We start from the raw sequence: 15,436 nt of genomic DNA, 5'->3' as shown, positions 1-15,436 counted from the left end.
ATTTCCTTTCCATAAGTGATGGTAATATTGATTTGTTTATTGTTCTTAGACAGGAAAAGGGTTAGAAATTGGGACTGTGGGATGAAGAATGGGTCAAAACTCCATATACTGAGGAGGCCCTGGTGTCTACATGGATGATTGACAAAGATGGGAAGTGGGGACTAAGGCCAGCCAGATATAGTAGAGTAGGACAAAAATTTTAAAAAAATGTTTTTCCTTTTCCTCACGTACACTACACAGTTCATGAGTTATCAGTAAAGTTGTAACATCAGGGGGAAAATTTTTCAGTAAGCTTTCTCTCTTTCTCCATTTCTTCCAATTCATTTACATACTTTAATCTTAGTGGTGAAAATTCTGTGAAACTGCTTTAGAAAACCCTAAATGGGTGTAAATTATTTTTGTAAATGCCTAATTTAGAATTTTTGTGCTTTATATGAGCAAGTCAAATACAGTTTTTTAAAACTGCTAGGAAGTCTCCTCTTTAAATGGATTTAGTGCTGCTCTTGAAGGCTCCAGATTGTCAACGCTTGAGGCTGAAATTCTTCACATTTTGATGGTTAGCCAGAGGCATGAGATTCAGAAGCTATGTTACAAGCTAAAATAATTTTAGAACCTTTAGTGTGAAAGCACATCACATGCCTTCAAGCTTTGATGGAGTCCTTTGAATGCTATTGTCTCCCAAGTGCCAGTTTCCTTCTCTGCCAAAAGAAATATAAGAGCTAAGAACATAATTTTCACTTTCCTCTCTTGAGAGTTGTGGAATGTGGCTCTATAATAGTCACTGTCTACAGAGAAAAAAATATTTTCTGGTGAGTAATTTTCTTTGGTTCAAATATGAAACTTCAGTAGATCCAGACTTTAAGAGGAAAAATGTCAGAAGATTTCTTGAAACCAGAAAGCAGATGAATAGGGAATGGACCAACTCTTTTTGACAGTTTGACCCAAGACATAAGTGACAAGAAGCAAACACCTCAAATAAAGATGTTATTAAATTGGCTCCTAGCTAGTTTCTGTCACTAAAATGAATCATCAAAATGTGTTTACAGATATTTAAGATATTAGAAGCAATTTGACAGGTACATAATTCTGATCCTTGCTGAGAATGTGAGAGCCTCTTTTCCCAGTATAAAATAAAATCTTTAATTCCAGAAGAGACTTTATTTCACATTTTTCTCTTCCCATCAATTAGAAGTCAATATCTCACTATATAAAGCTTTAAATTGGCAAAAAAAAAAAATATGAAAGGGTTTGCACAAGCCATAAACAATAGGCTGTGGAATTTTCTTTCCTTGGAAATTTGCCTCAGCTATGTTATTAGAACATCATAGAAGACACATCTTTAAACCTCCCTCAAGCTAGAATTCAAAATGCCCTGTTGATTCTTTCTCCTTGATAACATCTTTCATATCCATTCCAACCTTTCCTTGCACATAAACAAAATAAGCAAAAGCAGACCACTATGCATACTGATGATATAACGATGTAAATGAGAATCACTAAAGGGAAGCTGAACTCTGAGTAACTAAAAGATCATTTGGATGGTAGGAATTGTTTTTCTTTTTAGAAGGGAGACTTTAGTTTGGGGACATGGGCTGTCATTATGTTATATCCAGAAATGCTGGATATAAAATCCAAGAGTCAGTAAAACCTGTTTTTGTTTTTGTTTTTTGTTTTTTGTTTTTCAAAAGAGAGACAGTGATACCAAAATGAAAATATGTTGTTAGTCATTTGATTTTCACTAACATGAATCTCTTTTGAAAGCTTTAAATCCATGAGTCTATATAGGAATAAGAAGATGTTGTGAACTTCAAAGTTTAAATGAAAATCAGACATCCACAGAAGCCCAACTGAGCACAAAATGCACCATGAAGTTAACATGTGGATGTCAAGGAACGTAAAGTCAAAAAAATTAGTTATGTAAGACCAGAGAGAAAAAAAGGAAGATAAAATTGAATCTCTTTTTTAAGTGACTCCAGTGATGAAACTGAAATTTTCCTTGAATACAAGGATTTTTAATTTCAGTTCTTTATACCAATATGAATGGCAGCTCCTTTATAACTTAGTAGTCTTCATAGTGAGGGCAGTTAAGTGATGCAGTTGATAGAATTCCAGGCCTAGAGGCAGGAAGAGTGAGTTCAAATCTGGCCTCAGGCGCTTACTAGTTCTGTGACCTTGGGCAAGTCACCTAATTTATTTTATACTACCATCTTACCTTTTTAATATCTTCATATAAATCCGTCAGGTCTCTCCGACCAGGCTTAAAAGGATCTATGTATTTTTCACCACTCTGTGTTTCACTATGGCAGCCCACCACCTGAGTTGTGTGTTTTCCTGTGTATTCCTGTTTGCCTCAGTTTCCTCATCTGTAAAATGAGCCAGAGAAGAAATGGCAAAACACTCCAGAATCTTTGCCAAATGGGGTCATGAAGAATTGGATGTGACTGAAACAACTGAAGTCAGGCATTTATTAAGTGCCTACTATGTGCCAGGCACTGTGCTAAGCGCCGAGTATACAAAGAAAGAAAAAAAGTCCCTGCTTTCAAGGAAATAATGAGGGAAACAAGATACAAACAACTATGTACAAGCAAAATATTTACAGGATAAATTGGATATCAACAGAGGAAAGGAGCTTTAGCATTTATGTAGTTCTTTAAGGTTTTACAAAGCACTTTCCATATGTTATCTCATTTGGTATTCACAACAACCCTATATTTTACCCCAATTTTAGAAGTGAGGAAACAAGGGTCACCAACTAGTATCTGAGGCAGCATTTGAAATTAGGTCTTCCTGACTTCAAGTCCAACACTCTAGCTATTGTGCCAACTAGCTCCCTAGCACTAGAATTAAAGGGGAATAAGGAAAGGCATCTTTAATAGCTACTACTAGGAAACATGTGTATGGTGTTTTAAGGTTTACAAAGAACTTTAAAAATGTTATCTCATTTTATCTTCATAATCCTGGAAGGTAGATGCTATTATAATACCCATTTTAGAGATAAGGAAGCTGAGATAGATGGAGGTTCAGTAACCTCTCCAGGATCACACAGCTAATAATTATCTGAGGCTAACCTGGAACTCGTCTTCCTGACTCCAGGACCAGTGAACTATCCATTGTCCCATCTAGCTGCCTGTCATAGAAGGTGAGATTTTAGCTGTAACTTGAAAGAAGTCAGAATACTGTGATGATGAAGGAGAGAATTCCAGGTATCAACATCCAAGGAAAATTCCCAGAGCTGGGAGATGGATTATCTTGTGTGAGGAACAGCAAAGGAAGCCATTATCACTGAATTGGGGAATTAGTGGGGGGGGGGGGGAGTAAAGTATGAAAAGACTGGAAAGGTGGGAAGAGGCTATATTATAGAGGGCTTTGAATGCCGAATAAAGGGTTTTCTATTTGTTCCTGGAGGCAGTAGAGAGACACTGAGTTTATTGAATGGGGGGTACCATGGAGTGACGTGTTCAGATTTGCACTTTAGGAAGATCAATTTGACAGTTGAGTGAAGGAAAGACTGGAGTAGGAGGAGTCTTGACAGGTGGAAAGACAACCAGGAATCTATTATAATATTCCAGGCATGAAGTGATGAGGGCCTGTGCCAGGGTGGTGGCAGTGTCAGAAGAAAGAGTATATACAAGAGATAGTATGGAGATAGAATTCACAGGCCTTGGCAACAAATTGGATGGGGTAGGGGGGAGATGAGAGAGAGTTAGGAGTTGAGAATGACACCTAGGTTGTGAGCCTGACTAACCGAGAGCATCATAGTGCCTTTGACAGCAACAGGATAAGTTAGGAAGAGGGGAGAACTTGGGGGAAAAGATAATGAGTTTAGTTTTGGACATGTTGAGTTTAAGAAGTCTACAGGACATCTAGTTTAAAATGTCCATTAGACATTTGTAAATGTGAGCCTGGAAGTTAGGAGAAGTTAGGGCTGGGTAAGTAGAGGCGATATTTGAATCCATGGAGCTGATGAGATCACAAAGTGAAATAGTCTTAAGGAAAAGGGAAGAGGATTTGAGGTTAGCACTTTGGGGAACACGGCTAGTTATCAGCCATGACCGTATGAAGCAAAAGAAATTGAGAGGGGTGGCCAGACAGGAAGGAAGAGAATCAGGGGAGAGCAGTGTCAAACTTCGAAGAGAATATCAAGGAGAATGGTGATCAGTAATGTCAAAGGCTAAAGAGAGCTCAAGAAGAATGAAGACCAAGAAAAGGCAATTAAGAGGTCATTGATAATTTTGGAGAGAACAGTTTCAACTGAATGGTGGGGTTGAGAGTCTTAAGAAGAGAGTGATAAGAAAGGAAATAGAGGCACCAATTGTTTTGGATTTCTCAAGGAGAAACTACAAAAATAGAAGAGAGATGGGATGATACCTAGTGAGGACGGATAGATCAAGTGGGGATTTTTTTAAGATGGGCGGACATGGGCATGTTTGTTTGCAATAAGGAAGTGATCAATAGACAGAGATTAAAGATTAGAGGGAACAGTCTGCTGGAGAAGATGGGTTGGAATGAGATTACTTGTATATATAGAGGGTACTGACTTGGCAACAAGGGCCACCTCTTCATGTGAGATAGGGATGAAAGGAGGAGATAATGGTGGAAAGCATCAAATTGACATGAGACGAAGAGGGGATAAGAGGACTCTCTTAGCAAATGACTGAAATTTATTTTTTTAGTAAAATGTGAGACAAGGTTTTCATTTGGAGGTTGAATCAGGTACCAAGGGGAGGTTTGAAGAGGCATGAAAAGTTTTGGAAAAGCCCAGGTGGTAAATGGGATAGTGAATTAATTAGGAAGGCATAAAAGCATTACTGAGCTGCAGTGAGGATCCAGTTGATGTTATACAACATAAGGCTGTTTTTATGTGCTGACCCAATCAGCATAATTTCATGAGTTTCTCCAGTTTCATTCAGTAGCACAGGAGCTAAGGCACTGGATGGTGGGAGTAACCCAAGGTTCGTGCTTGGCAGGGCAAGACTGGTGATAGCATAGTGGGGCAACAGACTTCAGAAAAAAGGCTAGTGTAGAGTTTCACCGGTTCACTAAAAGGTAAAGATGAGGAAGGGAAGTGACTATAGCCCATTCAAGGTTAATAGTCTAGGAAAGAACTGAGGGGTCAAGGGTTCAGGAATAACAGTGAGAATGAAGGACGGGATTTGAGGTTTCAAGGCAGAGGGAGAGGTAGAATTGTGGTCAAAGATTATGGTCAAATAAAGGGATTTCAGGGTTCTTGAACATGGAAGTGGAGCACTAAGATCCCCGGGTGTTTGAGTAGGTCATGATGTATTAGTAAACTAAGGAACCAGGAGATTTGGCTTGGTGTATCAGTGTATACGTTAAGTCTTCCTAGTATGAGTGCAGGATTTAGGGAGGAAAGAAAGGCCTGAACTCAGTGAGGAAAGAAGGTGAGTGTTTCAGCTCTAGAGCTGCTGGTACATTTGCTGGCCGTCTCTAAACTTAGGTAAACCGGTCCTTGGACAACAAACATAAGGCTCATCTATGAGGTCCGGCCCGATGGGTTGCACTTTCCAGAGTTTGTGCTGTGCTACCATTGCCTCCAAGAACCCAGGATCATGTGATCATCACAGCGAAACATCAGAGTAGAACTTGTGCGGTGACTTCACAGGGAAATTTTACAAAATTGACTGAATCTAAAAAACTGTAACAAATTCAAAATATCATTTTTCCATCTCTAAACCTCTAAGTAAAATGTTTGAATAATGCTAATGTTTATATATAAAATCTATGATAGCTAATATTGTATGTTGTGTTTTTACAGTTTACAAAGCGTTTTATTCACTACAGCTTGGTGGAAGTAGTAAATGTATTATTTATCCCCATTTTTCAGATAAGGAAATAGGCTAAGAAAACTTAAAATAATTTGCCCAAATTCAAACAGCTAGTAAATATCAGAACTGAGATTCAACCCAGGTCATCTGATTCAGTCCAGTGGTCTTTTTATTCTGCTATTTTACTTCAGTTCATTTCCTTTCCTTTATGCAAAGACAAAAATTAAAACATTCCTGCTCTCAGGAAGCTTCTAGCGCCATCCCAAACAAATGAATAAAAGCTAATCAAATCAAACTTGTAATTATACATAGTTTTAAATTACATGATGTATTTACATGCTAAAATTACATAGGTTATTTCAGAATCCAATTCAAATATCAAGTACATACTCAGTGCTCATCACTGTTAGACACTGTGAATGAGTATTGAGGTCTAATAATAGTTCACGAGTATACAACTTATTAAGGTTGCAAAGAGATTTACATTCATTGAACCAGTCACTTCTATCAAAGGTCTTGTGATCCTTCTAGAAATATAGCTTATATATGCAAAAAATAGATAAATAAAAATGAGATTGAATATAATTAAATGTCAGTATGAGTAGTGTTCTAAGAGTTGAAAGAATAGAGAGGTTAAGGAAAGGCTTTAAGGAGGAGCAAAGATCATATGGCAGCCACCAAATGGGGTCACAAAGAGTTGAACGTGATTGAAATGACCGAATAACAAAATTTTGTCATTTCTAGGGCAGCTAGATGATGCAGTGGATAGAATACTGGACCTGAAGTCAGGAAGACTCATCTTCCTGGGTTCAAATATAGCCTTAGACACTTACTAGCTATGTGACCCTGGGCAAGTCACTTAACCCTGTTTGCCTCAGTGTCCTCATCTGTAAAATAAGCTGGAAAAAGCAATGGCAAACCATGTCAGTATCTTTTCCCAAAAAACCCCAGATGAGGTCATGAAGAGCCAGACACTACTAGAAACAACTAAACAATAACAAAGACCACAGAGAATTTGACTGGATGGAAAGGATTGGGGAAGGCATTTCAGGCACATGAATATCAAAATTCATAGACACATAGTATTCCAAGTTCAAAAGATAGGAAGGAGAATGAATAAGCTGGAATGGAAGAGCTTGTGTAAGGGAGGAAAGAGTAGACAGAGTAGGGCCAGATTGTTGTTATTCTGTTGTCTCGGTGATTAGGATTACACTAGTAAAGTTGGAGGACAGATGTGAATTCAGATCTTCCTGACTTCAGACCCAGCACTCTATCCACTGAGCCACCTAGATGACCCAAGGGAGGGCCTTAAAAGTCTGTATAAATTTGGACTTGGAGAGCCATTGACAAATTTTGTGTAGGTTCATGATAGGATTAAAGGAGGATCAATCAGATAGTGATATCCAGGTGAGACCTCTTAAGAGAGAGACTCAACCTATTAGGAGGCTTTTGAAGTCATCTAGACATAAAGTTAAGGACCTGGATTAAGGTGGTGTCAGTTGGGATGGAAAGGAAAAGACTGATCCAAGAGAATTATTGGGGATAAAAATGACCAAATTTGGTAACTTATTGAATATGAGAGGACAAAGAAGAGGAGGAAAGAATCAAGGAAGATTGAAGTATTTTGAGCCTTGAACTTCATTGAGTATGTAGTAAAGTTATTGCCAGCTATAAAAAGTAATACATAGCCATATTTTCACATATGTAACCCTTATCTAAAATGTATTTTTAAAATATCCTAAATATTCTAACAATATATGTATATAGTATGAAGCAGAGTCACTCTAGATACATACTTGTATATAATAATGATAAATGCATATCAGGCATTCCAATTCTGGCATTTGGTATAAGTTTCTTACATTTGAAACTGTAAATGCAAGTGTGTCAATTTTAGATATATGTAGATTGAATTTTTAATAGTGCTTTTGTTAGAAATAATTATCCCCCATTTATTCCTTTCTCCTACAATGATACATAATGCAGTTCTGCTGTCAAATGTAGCAAGTCATTAACATGTAACAGAATTACATATAGCTTCCTTAGAAAATATATGACATCGTGGACAAGAGGAAGAATCTAAAAGCTGATCTTGTAGCAGATATCCCTGATAAGGGTCTGATATCCAAAAGATATAGGCAACTAACAGCAATAGCATTAGAAAAGCCAGAGCACAGAGGTTGAAAACAATGAGGATTGAGAAAAGGCCATTGGATTTGGCAATTAAGGGATCATTGGTCATTTTAGAGAGAGCAGTTTCAGTGGAATATGGTCAGAAGACATCAGAGTGACAAAGACGATCAAAAGAAGAAAATGACAATTGTTAGACTAGATGTGGTAGGACAGGCACACAAATTAACTAATTAATAAACATTTATTAATCCCTTAGGCCAGCTTTGGGATACAAATATGGCAAGAAAGATGATCTCAGCCCTTAAGGAACTTATATTTTAGTGGAGAAAGCAGCACATGAAGGGAGGGAGTCCTGGTGCTATGGTATGGTTTGGCTGTATAGGCCTAATTCTGACCAAAATAAAGCAAAGCCTCACTATTAGATCACCAAGAGCAGTGCCCAGGATCTGGTGAGAGAGGGAGGAGGAAGATAACTTAGTATAGGTGGCATGGTTTAGAAGGAACTGTTGATGGAGCTGTGAATTGTTTCAGCCATCCTGCCAATTAATTTGGGGGCATGCCCTGGGTCACTTAACGTATGCACCCTTTTACCCAGTAATACCACTACTAGGCAAGTTTAGGGGGAACCTCAGATAAGCCAAACAGCTTTGGATTAATGTGTTGAAAGTAGAAATACATATGTGCATACATACATATTAATAGGTATATGTAATAGAGAGACACAATTTCACATGCAAGCCTCTTTTTCATGTTTTTTGTATGTAGAAATGTTCATTTCTCTTGTTTATACCCCCAAAATGTATCCTTTTTGCTTTATGTATGTATTTATTTCATTTATCATGTGAATATATTCACAATGCTGGAAGGGACTGGTGTTTGGGAAGAGGAATCAGACCACCTTGTGGGCACTTAATATTTGTTTATTTATCAAGTTTACAATAACAAAAAGTTAAAATTAACACTCTAAAATGTATCCTTTTTGCTTTGTTAGATACATATTTATTACATTTGTCATGTGAATATATTAAAAATGCTGGAAGGGACTGGTGTTTGGGAAGAGAAATCAGACCACCTGGTGGGCACTTAATAAGTATTTGTTTATTTATGAAGTTTACGATAACAAAAAGTTAAAATTAAGGCTCTATAATGTATCCTTTTTGGTTTGTTAGATATATATTTATTTCATTTGTCATGTGAATATATTCAAAATGCTGGAAGGGACTGACGTTTGGGCAGAGGAATCAGACCACCTTGTGGGTGCTTAATAAATATTTGTTGAATTAAATCATCATGTTTAAAAACATTTACAAGTACAGAACCAAAGGGTCAGCATAATGGAATGCATAAATTTTGTGGACCAAAGTTTCATTACATTATATTACAAAAAAAGGTAACCATTTATTTTCATTGGAATTTAATGAACAAAAATGGCTTAAATATTTAATGCACCTAGTAATTTTAAAAGAAACATTATTCAGATTAACTGTGATCAATTGTACTTTCCAAGGTACAGACCCTGTGATTTTTTTTTTTAACATGGGCACTTTAATGTAAACTGAATAATGGCACATCTTTTCATCACCCCTACGTCTACTACATCCAGTTTTAACTCTAAGGAAAATGGCCTATATTTTTTGGCTACCACTTGGATGAATTTTTTGTCAGAACTTGTCTGCTTTCGTTTTACTTCTCACTCAGGCATTTTGTAGTACTCATACAAATGGAATAATTCCATTTGTTCAGCAAATATTTATTAAGCATTTACTGTGTAGAAATACAAGATACTGTGAGTGATAAGAAGAAGAGAACATGATCTCTGCTTTCAAAGAGCTTGTTTAGTCATGTGTATGTAAATATATGTGTGTGTTTGTATACGTGTACTTTTTCTCTTTATCAGAAAACAACTATTGTACTAATTTGCTTATGGAATCAAATTTCTTAACAATAGTGACTACCATTCCTAACATGGACTTTTAGCTAAGCTTCAGATATTTTGATAAAAGTGACCTTTTTTGTATATTTAATTTAAAATTATAATGTTATACACATCCAACTATGAAAGGAATACTTTTATAGAACTTAATAGAATAATAACACAACTAAACTAACTGCATTGGTTATTAAGGGGAATTGAACAAAAAACTAAATCTACAGTGCCACCAATGACTAAAAACAGAACAAGATTGGACAAAGAGGGGAGGAACAAAGGGTAGATGAGGATAAAAAGAGAGATCATCGTAACGAGAGAAAGAACAAAAAAGACAAATATAGTATCTATTAGTTTCCCTATCAATTGGAAAACTATAAGCTATAAGGATAATTTTTGACAATAATTAAATTTTAAACCAATACACAAAGCTATACTGAGCCGAGGTGCCCATGAGGCAAATGTGTGTGTGTGTGTGTGTGTGTGTGTGTGTGTGTGTGTGTGTGTGTTTAAAGTATATTTAGTTACTGGTGTAAAACAAAATAAAATGTTTCATTATCCTCCAACTTTGTCTTTCTATTCCAGTGTCATTACAAGATATCACAATGAGAAAAGCTTTCCGAAGTTCCACAACTCAAGACCAGCAGCTGTTTGACCGAAAGACTTTGCCAATCCCATTACAAGAAACTTACAATGTTTGTGAGCAGCCTCCACCTCTCAACATACTCACTCCTTACAGGTAGGTGACATTATGAAGAAGAACTTTTGCGAACCAAAATCAGACGTACACCCACATGGGCAATTAATGCCAAGTGAAGCTTTTTTTTTTTCCTTTAATAAAGGTTCTCCATGAAATGCCCTCAATGTTTATTTTAGAAAGGTCTCTCTCTTCCTTTCCTTAACAACCAGCACTGTAGTATACCAGGATTATTATGTCTGCAAACTATAGTACAGTTCCAGTGGTTACTTAAAAAAGCAAAGACAAAAAAACTTTCAAAAAAAGATTTTGTTATTTAAAATAACCTTTTTTTTTAGTTTGCAGGTTTTCTACTACAAAAATGCTTTTCCACTGAAAATACTTTCACATGACAAATTGAATAAGTTTTTCCCAAATATTGTGTTCCTTTTGAACCACATAGTTACTTAAAAGCCAAAGAGTTACTTAAAATTGTAGACCTTCAGAAACTAGATATCTTTGTTTGGATGAAAGATAAATAAAATTTAGAATATTGGAACAGAATATCCCAGAGTTCTTGATTTCAGAAGACACTATCACCCTGGATACAGAGAGAAAGAAAAGAAAAGAAAGAAAGTAATCACCTTTCCACCATTTGTAAATCCCAGTGGGCCCATTAATAAGAAAATTTAGGGTGGGGAAATAAGTCTTAATTGTCCATATTTTAAATCAAATATTTATAGCAGATCATTTCAATTAACTTTAAAATAAATACCTTTCTTATTTCCACTTCTCCCCCTGCCCTGAGTTCTGAGTGTTCAAAGTATCTGATTTAGTATCACCTTGTATTGAAGCAATTGTTTCCTTTATTTTATGTTTTGGTTTATTGGTGTATTATTCTCTGTGTTTTATCTTCATGAATTTATTGCTCTTGGTATAATTGTTCAGTAATTTCCTTTCTCCATGCTTCTTAGTGTTACACTGTGCTCATACTCTCTGCGTTCTAAAATGTGCTTTATCTGAATTATTTTACTTCAGGGATGATGGTAAAGAGGGTTTGAAGTTTTATACCAATCCTTCATATTTCTTTGATCTGTGGAAAGAAAAAATGTTACAGGACACCGAAGACAAGAGGAAGGAAAAGAGAAAGCAGAAGGTATTCTATTTCCAACAGATTTTTTAAAATTAGCTCTTTTTACCTTATTGTGGAGATTTTTTTTATCCATATGAAATACCATTCTCTTTTACATTTTCACTTAATGATGTAACCAAATATGATCATCTTTTCAACCATATAGAGGATATTAGAGAATGTAAATGAATCTTTTCAAACTTTTTTTTTTAATAAGGTGACAGACATATTGGCAAATGATATAACCAGGGGCTCCTGCCCTCATATGGTAACAACATACCAATAACACAAATTTAGCATATAACTCAAATATCACAAATTTTCTGTATCATTTTTAAAAATCACCACCTATACTATATAATTCTAAATTCTGCTGAGAGACTAGGGTACTTGTAGCCTCTACTTTTGACCATGAAGTATAAGTTAGGAAGACTTAAAAAATGCAAAAGTGAACAAGGAAACTTTGGTAAATGATAGAATAACAGGAATGCCTGGTTGTGTTAAGATTTAGGGGTAATAATGTGTTCTCATTAATTTATTTAATTTTCTAGATTATCTAACTAGCCTTTTTTGTTTCAGTCCATACTGAGAATCATTCTCAAATATATAAATGGCTGAACCTTAATACACAGGGCATAACTGAATCTTTTTTTGGTGATTGAGAATCTTGCATTATCTCACTCTTTGTACAGCTATAGATGGTGAGGGAGGTTGACTTGAATAGCCTCGACCAGAACTCAGAAGTTCTTGGCCTCTTTAAGAAGGCCAGGCAGGCATGGAATAAGGGCAGAGAGTTTTTTTAGTTTTATTTTTACTAAATCTCTGATATAACTCTTTTTTTATTGACATTTGCCTTTATCTGATAAAAATTGGATTTTTAGAAAGGCAAATGACTAATGTAAAAACAAAAGAAAGTTGGATGAAAACCATCATTAATTAAGGCTTCTGGCTATGTGGATTCTCCCTAATTCTTTTTTCCATGAATGTAGGAAAATACAGAAGGTAGAAGGAATCAAGGCCAGCATGAGGCAAAATTATGAAGTTGGATAACTTTGTTTCTGTTGCCCCTCTCCCTACCCTTTAAGCCATTTTAGGCCCCAGTACCCTCAGGATGTCCCTCTAACTACTCCTTTCCCTGCATCATAGGTTCTCAAAGTATAGTCCAGGAACCTTTATGGAGTGCCTGAGATCTTTAGGGGAGCTGCAGGGTCAAAAGTGTTCTCATTCTATTACTAAGATGTTTTAATTCCTAATATGATAAATATCAATAGATATCGATAGAAACAAAAGCTCTTTGAAGGATCCTCAATAATTTTTAAGAGTGTAAAGGAATCCCAAGACCAAAAAATCTGTGAGAACTGCTCTGTTTTGAAAACTCACATGTTCCATATTCTATTTTCCAAATGCATTGTTCTGCTGTGTGACACTGGCTAGCAATAGATTCATCACATTAACTCATCCTTCCCAGTGTGTTTAGTTAGCTAACTTGTCCTCCTTAACAGATTATATAACCTAGCTACCATATATGTCTAATTAAGAAGATAATTAAGGGACAGTACTAACAGTAAAAATTCCAGGCACTGTAGTGAGCTGATGAGGGAAATAGTTTTCATTTAGCAGGATGGGAAACAAAGTGAGATTCTAGATCAAATATGCAAGGAATCCAGGGGTAACAAATCAAGTAGTCAAGAATTAACTCAGTAAATTAGCTGCAATCTCTAGGAGAGTCCCTGGATGTTATAATTTTTTATGTGATTCAAGCATTTTATTTTGATTTGTTATGAACTCTTAGAAATTTCAATTACTTTTTGGCTTTGTTTCCATACATCTGTTACAGCAGAAAAATCTCGATCGGCCTCTTGAACCAGAAAAAGTGCCAAGGGCACCTCATGACCGGAGGAGAGAATGGCAGAAGTTAGCGCAAGGTCCCGAGCTTGCGGAAGATGATGTGAATCCCTTACATAAGCCAAGTGAAGTTGCTAATGGCCCAGCCTCTCAGTTTGAACCAAGGTTCCTTTTCTTTCTAGGTTTCGTTTTACAATAAGAAGTCTTCTTGCAAACATGTGACTATAAAAGTAGTAACTATAAAGGTCAGTCATCCAATAAACATTTAATAATCACCTACTATGTGCCTGGCGCTGTGCTAAGTAAGGACTCTGGATACAGAGGCAAAAGACATTCCCCATTCTCAGGTTCACAGTTTAATGCAGGGTAGACAACAGAGGGCAGCTAGGTGGTGCAATGGATAGAGTGCTAGGACTAGAGTCAGGAAGACTTTCCTTCCTGAGTTCAAATCTGGCCTCAGACACTTACTAGCTATGTGACCCTGGGCAAGTCACTTAGCCCTGTTTGCCTCAGTTTTTTCATCTGTAAAATCAGCTGGAAAATGAAATGGCAAACCACTCCAGTATCTTTGTTAAGAAAACCCCAAATGGGATAATGAAGGTATGACTGAGCAACATGTAAACAACTATGTGTAAGCAAGATATGCATATATATATATGATAAACTGGAAGTAATCTTAGAGGGAAAAACACTAGCATTGTGGATCAGGAAAGACATCCTATAGAATATGGGATTTTACTTGGGATTTGAAGGATTCCAAGAGGAGGAAGAGAGAAGGAGGTATTTTTAGAGTTCTGTCCTCTGTAGAAAATCCTGGGAGGATTATAAAGAAATGAGCTCCTAGAAATCTGGGAGCATTTTTTGGTCACACTGACATTCCCAGTAGAGAGAGCCCTCTGGAGCTTCATATTGGGGATAGCATTGTTTCTTAAGTACTACTTATTTGGTGGTATTTGAAAGAGGGTCAGAAACTCGTCAATTCTGTTTCATTTTCTCCTCCCACAAACCTTTCCCCTTAGATTAAAATGATAAATACAAAACTAGAGTTTTCCCCAAACTCCCAACCCTGCCTTCTCAGAGGTATGGAGCATCCATGTGTGTTTGAGTCCTTCTCCCCCAGCTCTCAAGGGCCCTTGTTGGAAAATAAAATGGCTCCTAGGCATATGGCACTGTGACTAAGACCCTCTGTGAAAGATAAGTGCAAAAGATGAAAATCAGAGAACTTTTTTTCAGAGAAATCATTTAAAAAATTCAATACTATACATAGAATTTCTATCTCCATAAATTAAGCATTTTAAGATAATTTTAATAAATGGAAGATTTTATTTCTGTGCTTTTATTAAAAAAAGAGACTAATGGGAAATGACACTAAAAGTACTCAAATTCATTAACTCACAATAATAGAGAATGAGGGGAAGGATAGAGTCAATGATGACTCCAAGGTGGGAAGCCTGAGTAGCTGGAAAGATGAAAGAACATTTCATAGGAAGAAGGAAGTTTGGAGGAGGGATGGAGATAGTAATAAATTCCATTTTAGACCTGTTGAGTTTTTTATGTGGATGGGATATCCTGACAGAAATAACTAGCAAGCAGTTAGTAATATGGAATTGGAGTTAGATATATACATACTTAGATTTTACATATAGCATACAAACACGCAGCTATACACATACTCATCTCTATGCTAATAATTCATTTATATGCTAATAATACATTTATATATCCAAACTGTCTTCTGAATTCCAATCCTACGTCACCAACAAGTGTACTGGACATTTCTTTGGAGTTTTTCTCTTGTTTTTTTTTTTTTCTTTTCTTGTTTGTTTTTGAGTCAGTTGGGGTTAAGTGACATGCCCAGGGTTACACAGCTAGTTAGTATCTAAGGCCAAATTTGAACTCTGGTCTTCCTGACTTCCAGGGCCTGTGCTGTACCTACT

At 36.3% G+C, this 15,436-nt stretch overlaps 1 protein-coding gene across 1 annotated transcript in view; it reads left to right on the top strand.

Annotated features, from left to right (window-relative positions):
• Positions 1-15,436, top strand: part of WASF1 (WAS protein family member 1) — a 131,261-nt gene that overhangs the window by 106,110 nt on the left and 9,715 nt on the right. Inside the window, exons 6-8 of the mRNA XM_027855872.1 lie at positions 10,432-10,585; positions 11,561-11,678; positions 13,492-13,664. Of these exons, the coding sequence (XP_027711673.1) occupies positions 10,432-10,585; positions 11,561-11,678; positions 13,492-13,664 (445 nt within the window). The remainder of the gene's footprint in view (positions 1-10,431; positions 10,586-11,560; positions 11,679-13,491; positions 13,665-15,436) is intronic.

This window comes from Vombatus ursinus, unplaced genomic scaffold (genome assembly GCF_900497805.2).
Source record: "Vombatus ursinus unplaced genomic scaffold, bare-nosed wombat genome assembly UNPS02000582.1, whole genome shotgun sequence".
Classification (NCBI taxonomy): domain Eukaryota; kingdom Metazoa; phylum Chordata; class Mammalia; order Diprotodontia; family Vombatidae; genus Vombatus; species Vombatus ursinus.
The sequence above is the reverse complement of the archived record's forward strand: the minus strand, read 5'-3'. Positions and strand labels throughout refer to the sequence as shown.